A 13,233-nucleotide genomic window follows, 5' to 3' on the forward strand; every position below is an offset into this window, starting at 1 on the left:
CCACATTAATATTTCTCAATGTTCCATACAACAGATAAAGTGGCCCCAAGAATGTTAACTCCTAGTTATGCACATACTTCTAGGTCCTCCTAGGTGCACCACACACATAATAATAAATTAAACATTATAAACATTATTCAAGCCCTACAACACCTAATTCCTAACATACAAGTGGTTTCTTGTTTATTATTCAATTTAAATATCTATTAAATAGAATGTAAATCTTGTTATTTATTGTATTCTTTATACTTTCATTATCTAGTGTTTGCTAGTGTATTCCTTTTTCTAGTTTTGTACGCTAAGAAAACTCCCAAACCTGATTTTAATGCTTTCTAGAATCTTTTTGGTATTTTGGCCATATGAATGACAACGCTAACATCCTAGGCAGTGAGTTCCTCCTTTTGAAATTGAGTTCTCTCTTCACCCACTTCTTGGTTTTGTAATCAATTTTTATTAATTTCTTATATATATATATATATATATATATATATATATATATATATATATATATATATATATATATATATATATATATATATATATATATATATATATATATATTGGGGTTATTTGGAAATAGCATATATCACTACAAATTCTTTCATTCTAAATGTCACTTTTTTATATTATTGATGGTAGATGTTATAACAAAGATATTTCTCTAGAATCTAGATTACGTGTTGTTGTGATCATGCAGACATTCCTCTATTGTTTGATATATGCTCTTTTCCTCTACTTGTTTTTGGTACTCTGTTCTTTTGAATAAAGCCTTTTGTTGACATTATAAATTGAGTTTTGCCAATTAATATTTTTTTTAAACATGTGACTTTCAAATTTAGTACACATGTTTCTTTTAAAAGTAAAATTTTATGATTTTATTCAATTTTTGTAGATGAAATGAAAGACTTACTATGAAAAAAACTTATTTCTTTTGAAAGAAAAAAACTATTTTAGAAAACGGAGATAAAAATAAATAGACTAAGCCTAAAATATTCTCTCAAAAAATATTGCTTTATTCGAGAAAATATTATTCAATTACATAAATTGTTTCATTATGTAGAGAAATATTCTTCTTAATAGATATTGTTTTCACTTTCCAGCCAATAAACCAAGGCATTGTTGTTCACGTCCTTCAACCCCTCTGTATATAATTTGCTGATTCGGTCCTACCTTTGCAAGTTGCCACTACCTAACATTTATGTTTTTTAATTTCTTCACGTGCTTTAGTCAGATCTTTTTTTTTAAGCTACAGGTCTACTTCAATTTTTTGGTGTCAAAGCCTTATCAAATAATGAGTTTATGATCATTTTAAACAATAAACATTATAAAGGGTTCAGTTTTAATGGTTTTGTCAATTCTTTATAATAGAATAAAGGATCCCTGCCATTTTATTCTTAATTCAAAATTGACTGCGCTCCACCAACGAGTCAATTGAGTGCTTTCCATAAATTCCTAAGTGACAACTCAATTCAACGCTTCTTCCATGAGCTTCGTCGTAAGTTCCCTCACCCAACTCAATAAGTGAATTCTATTCACTTTTCTATTATTATCATTAAAACCCATACTCGTACTTGCTCAGAATTAAAAAACACAAGCAGTCATCCCTGCAATCACTTCCTAGTTCTGCAATGGCCACCATTTGTCATGTGGGTCTTAAGTTCTCACTGGTTATGTGCATAAGCTTTTTCTACATTCTGCAGACGGGAAATTCTGCTGCTAATATAACAGACCCCCTAGAAGGTAATCAGCTCTCTTTAGTCTTTTCAATACTTTCTTCCCACTGATGGGGTCTTGAGATAGCTTCGATTCAGACCTTTTTTAATCTTTATCTCATCCGTACCTCTTTTTGACATTTGAACAGTTAAAGCACTGATAAAAATAAACAATAAGTTACAATATATAGAGTGGGACTTCGGTGAAGATCCTTGCAGTGGGAAGGGAAGCTGGAATAAAAGCCAGGAAAAAGGTTTCGCAAACTACGTCTCCTGCAACTGCACTTTGGATGGGGAAAGCTTTTGCCATGTTACCCATATGTATGTCCATAATTTTTCAGTTTCATTACATTTTAGGAGATTTTTTCATGGTTTTGTTGATTGGGGTACTTGATTGCAGACTTCTCAAGAGGCAGAAGATCTCTGGAATGGTTCCATCCGAGTTTGCCGATCTCACATACCTTGAAGAACTGTAAGTATTGGAGATTGCTTCCTCTAGTACTGTTTTGATAAACAATTTTGATTGCACGCAATTTTTGCATTCTGTTATAGTTAATAACCATATCCTCAAAGATGGAGTTATGAGTTCTAATAGTTTGAAACCCGATGGAGTATGGCATGTGCGCCACTAAGTTTAAGCACACCAGACATGCTTGACCATCCTTGGTTACTATTTCAACTCTTGTACCAAAATTTTCTGTTGCATACTTCCAACTTTTGTTGTTTTGCAAATTTGCTATGTCTACTATTATTTCAAACTCAATTATTTTGATTTGTTACTATCATTCTTCTAAGTCTTCCAAACTCCCACTTACTCTGCTATACCACATCTGCCACAAGATTTTATATCATCTTTTTCCTTCATGTCGATCCTTTTTGCTATTGCCGTACAAAACAATACATGTTCCTTCCTTTGTGGGGTGTGTGCTGTCCGTGGGTCCCATAGGCTGCTTTGGCCTCGTGGACGTTATTAAAATCCTCATTTCATTTCATTTCATTTCCATCCAATCACTTCTTCCATCCTCTGTATGTTAGTTTCTATAACCCGACAACAAATTAATTGCTCAACAAATATCACAAAAAAGAAACAAGAACAATGTTTACCTATCTAATTTGTAACAATTATTAATACACTGGGTTAATTAACAGAATGAATAGCGGAAGCAAAAACAACAAATCAATCACAATAACACAGATAACACCGATATACCCAAGAAATCCCAATGTGGGGAAAAACCTGCAAATGTTGAATATTCTATTCAGCTTCAAGAGCAAAATTTTTTTTAAGAATCTCATCCTAGTTGTTACAACGATCTTACATATATAGCCTTCTTGATGAAACATCAATTATGCAAGAGAAGTGAAACTTTCCGTACACAACACATCCTAGGAGAAACTTTCCTTACAAGATGCAAATTGGAACTTTCCTTACATGGTGAAAGAGAAAGGAAACTTGTCTCACATAACTTAGACTATCTCACACATAAAACCGCTTTTGGTGTTAACCTCCAACTCTAGGAAGCATTCTATTTACAGAATATAAAACATTCTCTTGTTGAACATTCAACTCGAGCTGCACTTAAGCAACTTCCACAATCCACACCTTCCGAACTACAGAAAACTTAACACTCCCTCTTAGTGAGGAAGGGGTTCTGCACAATACCTTGCTTATCCCCGAAGAATAGAAATTTTCTCTTCATCAAGGCCTTTGTCAGGATGTTTGCTATCTCTTCATCTGTAGGAATGTATTGTAACTTCATTGCCCCCTTCTCCACACAATCTTTGATGAAGTGGTACTTGATCTCAATATGCTTTGGTGTAATAACCCCGACAATTTTTTTTTGATTTTTTCAACAAGATTACAATGCAACCACAATAACCCGTTAAGGTTAGAGAAATAAGCCAAAACAATTGAAAGGGAACCCTTCCACCTTTTGTTCACCGAGAGCCCAATCTGAGAGGGTGAGAGCATACGCTGTTCCGGGGATTGTTAGCACCATAAACTGAATTGAAATTACAATGCACGGGCGGCAAGCCAACCCCTTCTGCTTATTCAGTAGGGATAGAAACTAAACTACTTGGCGGTGAACCAGCCAAGGAAACAACAAGAAAATTCAACACAATCACTCTACCGCTTATGCAGCGGGAGGACTTATACAAAACTATCACTCTACCGCATATTTCAGCGGGAGGACAATACATAAAACTATTACTCTACCGCATATTTCAACAGAAGGACAAGATCACTCAACCACTTACTCAGTGGGAGGACAAAAGCTACCAACTGAAATTACAAACACTAAGGCGGCCAAGCCAGCCTCTTCCACTTATGTAGTGGGGATTACAATGAGCACTTCAAGTTCAATAATAGAGGTTAGTACTACTAACCAATGATGTAAGGATGATTACAATGAAGTACTACTAGCTTTCAACAATAAACTATAGCTGATTTCAAGCCACAAATATAAAATAACAAGTCTGATATAAAATACCAGCAACTCCAGAACTGGACCAGCAACACTGAAAAGCTCACAACTCACTCCAATCCACTCTAAATCACACCAAATCTGAAACAAATGAAATCAACAATATAGGTGATCAATCTCAAACCTCAAACCAACAACATGGAAGCTTCAACAGCGATGCACACAACTCGAGGCACCTCCCAAATAGTACGGCCTACTGTAGATTTCGACTTGCAACCAAAAATCAGAATCACTACGTCCCAATCTGCAAATTAGTGAGTTATATCGCCTAGCGAGTATGGTTGGATAGAGCCAATATCCAGAATGCAACGATCAACAGGCAGGGAGATATGAATGAAACAATGCTTCAACCACCACGTCCAGCAACACCAAAAATCACAGCAGCAAACAAACTCTCCAAATCCACACAAAACGCAATCCATAGGAAACAACCAAGCAATCCAACAAAATCGAACCACAGCTAGGAGTGATGTCTCACACTTGAAATTGCAAAGGATACTCTAGGAGGTTTTCACCCTCGAAGAAGTCTGGAGTCATTTCGACAGTATAACAGTGTAAATTCTCTGGATGATCAAAATGAGAGCCCGAGGCTCTTATTTATAACATTTTCACTCTCCAAATTCAAATTCAACTCCACCCAAATTCCCCCCAAATCAAATTACATTTCATCTTGCATCAAAAAATGGCCTTGCATTTCATTTCACCACACCCTCATGTGTTTGGTGTCCCCTCCTAGGCAAGAAGTTCAATTTTCCCTTGGTGAATAACTTGCAACATAAAATGCAATAAACACATGAAATATGCCTCCTTTTTCTAATGCCACTGACTTAGGAAAATAACAATATTAATGGCAGATATATATATCTTTTCCTTAAGTTGCCCACAATAAAATTAACCAGTAATAAAATAATTAAATATTAAACCTTAGGATAAGGAAATAATATTTAATTTAATAACTTATGACTCCAATGATTATCATCAAAATCAAGGGTGAAGCTGAGCAATGAAAACCACTGAACTGCACTGGATTAGGACCCTGTCCAAGACTGCCAAAAATAGCAATGCTCAAATTGCCACTTACTAAAAATAGTAAGTCATGAAATACTGCTCCGAAAAGCATGATCTTCCCACCCAGAGAAAAAGCTTGGAAAGCTCGGTAAAACTGTACCATCCAGTCAGCCAAACCCTAACTTACTAAAAATAGTAAGTTCACACTTCACCGTAGAATCAAATGCATGTTATGCCACCCTGAAGTTCATGAAAAACCCAGAAGGAAATCATAAACAGAACTGAAGAATTCCCTCCTAACAAACCCTAAAAATCTCGTGTAGAACTCCACAAAAGTAGGAAACCCTAATACTCCTTTCCAAATAGCCTACGGGTCTCCGGAATAGGCCACTGGATTACTGAATGAACATCACTTAGAAGGGGACACTACATTTGGCTTGTCATGAAACACTGGATTCTCAAAGAGTTTGATACAACTCTGATTATCACAGTAAATGATTGTCGGACCTAGCTCTTGATCAAAGAGCCTTGGTAGAAGTTTTCGAAGCCAGATAGCCTCACATGTAGCCATACTGGCTGCCATATAATCAACCTCCACAGAACTCAGTGCAATTGACTTCTGTTTCCTGCTGTACAAAGAAACTGCTTCTGATCCCAAGATGAAACAACACCATGAAGTGCTCTTCCTGTCAGCTGTACTGCCTGCCCAATCTGCATTAGTGAACCCCTCGAGCTTCATTCCATTCTGCTAAATATACCTTAGCCCATAATCAACTGTGCTTCGGAGATACCTTGAAGAAATTGAAAACTGAAATCTGAAGAAATCTGTGATAAAAAACTTGGCTTCATATTTAGAGTTTAGAGCTCTAATTCCATGTTAATTTCTATAACCCAACAATAGATTAATTTCTCAACAAATATCACAGAAAAGAAACAAGAACAATGTTTTCCTATTTGATTTGTAACAATTAATACATTGTGTTAATTAATAGAATGAACAACAGAAGCAAAAACATCTAGCCAATCACAATAACACAGATAACACTGATATACCCAAGAAACCCCAATGTAGGGAAAAACCTGCAAATGTTGAATCTTCTATTCAACTTTAAGAGCAAACTTTTCTTCAAGAATCTCATCCTAGTTGCTACAATGATCTTACATATATAGCCTTCTTGATGAAACATCAATTATGCAAGAGAAGTGAAACTTTCCTCACACAACACATCCTTAAAGAAACATTCCTTACAAGATGCAAACAAGAACTTTACTTACACGGTGAAAGAGAAAGGAAACTTGTTTCACATAACTTAGACTATCTCACACATAAAACTGCTCTTGGTGTTAACCTCACAACTCTAGGAAACATTCTATTTACAGAATAGAAAACATTCTCTTGTTGAACATTCAACTCGAGTTGCACTTAAGCAACTTCCACAAACCACACCTTTCGAACTACAAAAAAACTTAACACTGTAATCTTTTCTTTATCATTGTCATCTTCTAGTTACCTCCTGTATTGCCACGATTTCTTCTACATTGTTTCAAATTTCAATCTTGTGTTTCCTTTTGCACTTTCATTTATTAACACTATCCAGTATATCTCCTAGAATCTATTACCTATCTCTGATCTAGTCTTCATTTTGTTCACTTTATATCACCATTCCATTCATATTCTTTATTTTTTTCAAAGAACTTTATCAACCACATCATCTTTGGGTTACTATTGTCACCGTTGCAACTTTGACTTTTGTCACCGTAAAATAAGTTTTCACCTTTCTTTCAAATTACATTATCATATCTCCAATTTTGCTTACATCTTTATATACTTTTTTTTTTCTGTCATTACTTTTAATTTTTCTATTTCACTTTTTTGTCCACCCACTAAATGTTCACTTGTTTTCACTAACCATTGTTAGACACAGATATACTGAGAGGGGAGGGGTGAATTAGTATATGCCAAATATCAACTTCAAATCCAATTCATCATTAGGATCATTACCGAATCTTACTTTAACATTAAAGCAGCTAAATAAATGATAAACACATTCACACATCAACACATGAGAACACCAGATATACGTGGAAACCTAGAAGGAAAAAACCACAGTGAGAATACTTGCATGGATCAATAGCACAAATCCAACCTCACAAAGATAATAAAGAACTTACAATATTTTATGATGGAGACACCAATATCCAATCAGATTTGTAGGCACCAACCTACACGAGACATTGATCCCCAATTCCAAGAAGTGGTCACTAACTCACGTGATAAGGCACCAATCTTAAATAACAACAAAATATATGGAAGATATGTCATGTGGACCTTTTGTAATGTCCCCTTTCTAGCATTCATAGAATGATGTTGTCGGTAGCCTATTTCCCCATGGTCCCGTATGCTAACTAGGACATTAAAGGGACTTAGAGGCCATTTGGCCTAGACAGTTTCAGTTGTAGGCCATTATGAAGGGTTTTGAGGCAGTTTTGGGCACACCTACTATTTATAGTAAGTCATTCTGGACATGGCTTGACATCTAGTGGCAGTGATATGTCAATGGTAATTGTTTAAAATCGACAAGAAGATTTATCTATCAGTGATATGATTTATTGTGTGTTAATAAAGTTATTTTATAAAGTTAAATTTAATTATTTAACTCTATTAATGCATAGACTATAGTTGTGGGAAATATTTAAATAAAAGAGTTCCCCTTTGCTCTATAATACATTGGAGACATAAAAGTGTTTGGGGACTTATGTTGAAGGAAAATCATGTTACATGGTATGGGAAATATTAAAGGAAAAACAATCGCGATAAAATAGGGGCCAAAAAAGTAATCGTGAGAAAATAGGGGCAAAAAAGCAAAAATCCCAAAATTATAGGAAAGGTCAAAAAGGGTGATTCTGTTTATCCCACATTGACAAGAGGAGTGAATGAGCTCTTAGAAAGGGTTATAAAACAGATTGAAGTGCTCTCTTTCAGCATGCTTGGTTGATTGGATATTTGATGCAATAATTTGAAGAGTTTCTCTCAAGGGCTTGGAGGACGAAAATCCTCTTCGCTGTCATTCTTCTCGCTGTTGAAAGACACAGTCAGGAGGATATTGATTGGGCTTCAAAAATCAGAAGTTGCGTTTTCATTCAGGTGTTTGTATATTTACATAGTTTATATTTTTCTTGTTGGAGTTCGATTTGCAAATCAGATTTGAGGCTTTCAGCAAGAGATAGAGACACAGGGTTGGCCATTCAGTATTGGTACATCTACAGTTACATTGGGTTTAGCCTGGACACATCATTCTTGCTGGTCATGATATTGTCTGCAAACATTATAGCCCGGTTGGCTGCACCATTCCCAGTTTGATTCGAGTTCAAAGTTCAGACATGTATGAAGCCTGAAGCTCACAACTTGGTCATGATTGAAGGCATGCAAATCATTGTACACAGTTCTGGAAAGAATATCAGGTCTGCAATGTTTTGTATCTGTTTGTAGAAACTTAAGCAAATCAATAAAGTCTGAAAGTGATCTGCTGTTATTGTTTTTTCAGAATCATTGATTGAGTTTTGATGTGTGTCAATCTTAATAGTCAAAATAGATACATATATATATTTGTGTTTAGTTACATTATTGCTGCTGTAAGTTGCAATATATTATCAATTTGAACTCAGAACAAACAACTCAGAAAATTCAGTAGACAGCGGGCCAGCAAATTGTTTGACAAAATTCCATTGAGTGGGAGGGCACAATTTTGGTCCAGAACAAGGGAAGTTTCTATAGTGGTATTAGTGCATGTTTGCAAAGTATTTGTCATAATTCCTAATTTCTGTTACAGTTAGTACTTAGATTGCATGCCAACTGCTTGTCATAATTCCTAAGCAATACAACCAAAGGGAAAGAACAAAAAATTGGTATAAGTAGGGGTGGTCATTACACCTTCAAGGCTAAATCTTCAACATCTCCCTGATTTGGTGTGCTTTAAAAAACTCTCACAGTGTGCATGGGATCTACATTTAGTATGCACACTTATACAAATTGAGTAGACAACTTGCACAACTTTTGTCACAGTTATCTACTACTCGCTTCACGTACAAAATGAATCCAATTTCTAATATATATTCATTCCTACATTAATTGCATCCCCATGTTGGCCTAGAAGTTATTTACAACATCTGCAAGGATGCATGAATAGGCCTTAAACCAAACGCGTAATAGGCTAGTTACCAAAGCCAACACGTTACACTAGGAGTGGGAATATGCTATGCATTACTGTAATATTCCCTAATAATTGAGGTACGAAAAGTAAACTTGAAACAATATTAATTATTTTATATTAATATCTCAGCTATAGATTAATATAAATAATTAATATTATTAATGCTTTGATGAATATAGTGTTAAACACTATGATTATTCCTAACTATTGAAGTAGTTTCCTACGGGAAATATGAACCAACTTATTTTGCGAATAAAAGGATGGCTCTGCAGGGAACAGATATGCTGAATAAAATATGATTTGCCTTTAGTGTGAAATGCACAATGGATTGATGTAGATGCCTTTCGCCAGTTAATCACTGGCCTATTGGATGCAACCGAAGAAGTTTGGAATGAGTCTTGTCCGAGTCGCGGGTGTGTGCAGATTCCCAAACCGCGTGAAAACTACAAGCTTTCGGGGCGTATTCTCCCTCCCATGCACCACCTGTTGTTAAGTGCAAACTGCGTATTCCACTCTCCGTGCTTGTAACCCGCGAAGGTGTTTAGCAGGCGTGTATTCTCCTCTTCGTGCCCTGCAAACCGAGAGGTGTTTAACAAGGTCATGATGCCGTATAAGAAGGTTGGGATTTCTCGGAAGGAACGCCATCAGAGCCGACGCGAAATGTAAAGGTTTTGCAATCCTAGGTTACCAAGATGGAAGTAACGTCCGGTCACATGCTTACCTTACAGTGGATAGTGCAATGGTATTGATTATGCTATGGAATTGATGCGGAAGAATTGTTGGTGGTTTCCAGCAATTGTCATCGGTGAGTGAATGGACTATCGTGGCTAAATGAAGATTCTCGACAAATATTCTGCAGTACAAAGAACAACGACATTCATTGCGTATTCATCAGGTGCACCAAAAGAAATTCTTAACTTATTTTTTGACGGAATATTTCATCAATTATTATCAACTGCATTTGAAAGATCCCTGATGGATCTTTTAAGTTGATAGGCTGTAATTTTTAATTATTTGTTTTAAAATAAATTCTTCCTGTTTATTAAATGATCTTTCAGAGAGAGACAGAAGTTGCAAAAAGGTTGTCTTTTGTTTTTGTTTTTATTTTTCCAGATATAGGTAAACAATGAATAACAACAGCAACAAATATGAAATAGGCTGGAAAATAATGTGCAATAATATAATATACAGCCAATCCAGAATAGCTACAAATCGTACCAGGCAAAATACATAAATGATATGCCAACAAAGTATCTACCAACCAAAATAATGTTGCCGGCTGCAAGAAAGACCATCCACGCACAATGAAAAGAGATGGCTGATGAATACCAATCAGCAACCCATGTGCCAGCTGGAAGGAGGCCGTACGGCTGCTGCAGTCACGTCTAGGCAGCCAAGGAACTCCCACGTGCCAAGCAATATACCCAACGTCCAAAGCCAAAGCTCTTCCAATGCTGAACTTGCACTCCAATCAAAGTCTGAAACCAAATGAAGCTGCTGAAACCTTCTATTGGGGTTTGCGTCCCAATATCCAAGCCCTGGGGTTTGCGTCCTAGTTCTCCAAAAATCGCTCCTCAGAGAAAATTCACAAATGCCAAGTTTGAAGATGTAAAAAGATAATAGAATAATGAGCCAACATCTCCTTTTATCTCCCTCTCAAAGCTACTCGAACCCTAAAGGGAGAATATGCTTTTACCTTTATTAAATAATGGCATATTCTTAATTAAAAAGGCTTTTATGTATAGGAAAACACCCCTTTCGTCAAATAACAAAACTCAAGGTGCCAGAAGGTCTCCGGATGATGAAAATAAGTTATAATAATTCAAGACCTTTCCAACGAGCTATAACACATGTCTGCCTGACTAGAAGAAGCCAAAATCCCCTTATTACTCCAATTAGCTATATAAATAGCTTTATTTAATTAATAAGACGCTAACTTAGGAAATATTAAAAATATATCCCAAATAGCTGTATAATGCTCATCTGACTCCACAAGTCTGAAATGGAGCCTGCCACCTATCTGTGACTGATGTCGGAAATCATGGATCAACTGGCAGTCTCATCCCTAAAATCTAGGGATGCTCTTAGAAACTAGGAAACACACCCAAATCTCCTGAAACTGAAACCAAGGAATGGTCTCATGGAACCCCAACCTTGGATGCCGTCACAACCTCCTAAAAAGTAGGAACTACCTCCTAAAATCTAGGAATTGCCTCCTAAAATCAAGGAACTGCTCCAAACTGGTCTACTACTGCCAGAAACACCAAATCCAAACACTGAATATCCTGACTGAGTCTCTATCCACCATTGCCAACCTACAAGACTCCATAATAGGCTAACTCACATGTCTCTGCTAGACAGAGCTAAAGAGGGGACATGACAACATTGAATAAAGATGGTTCAGTTTCCTGTTAGCATATATTGTGTTAATCAACAATTGAGACTTTGTGTAATAAGACAATAAAACTGTTTAAAGTATTCCAATCATCCACTTGCTGAGTTGAACTTTATGCGTCTGTCTATTCTGCACTTAAGTCTTTCTGCAAACCAATCATAGCTCAAGAATTTTACAGTGGTATCAGAGCATAGAAATCTTGCCAGCCTGTAGGGTGTTGAAAATTCATGTAAAATTTATGCACAGCTGAGTATGCACCAGAGAAATTATAATTTCCGGAATACTAGGGTCCGAAAAAACAGAAATCAAAACTCTCCCTTTGCACACAGTAGCTCTTCTATTCAATTTGAGATTGAGGACAGCCATACTGAAACCGACGAAGAGATTATTTTTGAAACAAACAGTATGGGGGAACCAGAAAACAATAGGGATCTCATAACAACTTTAATCAGAAGTCAACAAGATATGCAGGACAATGTCAACAGAATGACTATTTAATGACCCAATTTATTAACCAACATCAAAATAATGGAAATAATCAACACCAAAATGTTGGGGCAAACAATGGGGGTAGAGATGAGCATTCTGTCAATGATAATCAGCCGGAAAGAACAGGAACAGCCAGACCTTTTATGCCAACGTTCACTATTAGAAATGTGCAACCAGAAAATGAACCAACAATTAGAGAATTACAGGATGAGATACACCAAGATTGGTTATTATTAGGAGATGATTTTAGATCAACCATGACATTTAGGGAGTACTTGGATGTTAGAATGAAACATAGGCCAAGGGGACAGCGAGGGAATAACAGTGAATTGCAGAGGAAAATAGGTAAGATGTCTATCCCTTATTTTGATGGGTCAGGGAAAACAGTAGCTAGAGCTTGGGTGCAAAAACTTGACACCTACTTCCAATTAAATCCTATGTTGGAAGATGAAGCAATTAAATATGCAGCATTACATCTTGATGGTGTAGCACACGAATGGTGGCACCATGGGCAAGTAACTTTGGGTCATAATCAGATTAATACTTATGTTGAATTCATTGAGAAACTTATCGATAGATTTAACTCTAAAGATCCTGAACTTCATCTTATAGATTTAACTCAGCTTAAGCAATCTGGGACTATTGAACAATACATTTCTGAATTTGAAAAACTGGGAGTTTTAGTAACTGAAATTTTAGAGAGACGTAAAATCGTGATATTTATAGATGGACTATCCAATTCACTCAAAGGTTGGGTTAAGTCCTTGAACCCTCCTACTTTACAAACAGCTATTAAAAGAGCAAGAGAATTGGAGCCATCTTCAAAAGGGAAAGTTTTAAAAGCCCCACCATCTAAAGCTGAAAATGACAAACAAACTTTCCATAAAGATAATTTCCCTAAGAACAAGTTAGATAAAGAAGAGAGAGAACTC

General features: G+C 36.1%; 1 protein-coding gene across 4 annotated transcripts in view; it reads left to right on the forward strand.

Annotated features, from left to right (window-relative positions):
- Nucleotides 1-1,309: 1,309 nt before the first annotated feature.
- Nucleotides 1,310-13,233, forward strand: part of LOC131061410 (probable LRR receptor-like serine/threonine-protein kinase At1g07650) — a 237,599-nt gene continuing 225,675 nt past the window's right edge. The window contains exons 1-4 of one of the 4 annotated variants that reach the window (XM_057995055.2): nucleotides 1,310-1,495; nucleotides 1,580-1,740; nucleotides 1,862-2,033; nucleotides 2,113-2,184. In XM_057995055.2, coding sequence (XP_057851038.2) covers nucleotides 1,629-1,740; nucleotides 1,862-2,033; nucleotides 2,113-2,184 — 356 coding nt within the window. In that variant the 5' untranslated portion in view covers nucleotides 1,310-1,495; nucleotides 1,580-1,628. Of the gene's footprint in view, nucleotides 1,741-1,861; nucleotides 2,034-2,112; nucleotides 2,185-13,233 lie in introns of all 4 variants that reach the window. The other 3 variants (XM_057995054.2, XM_057995058.2, XM_057995057.2) reach the window with 3 other exon arrangements.

Source organism: Cryptomeria japonica, chromosome 8 (assembly GCF_030272615.1).
Source record: "Cryptomeria japonica chromosome 8, Sugi_1.0, whole genome shotgun sequence".
In the NCBI taxonomy this organism is placed as follows: Eukaryota; Viridiplantae; Streptophyta; class Pinopsida; order Cupressales; family Cupressaceae; genus Cryptomeria; species Cryptomeria japonica.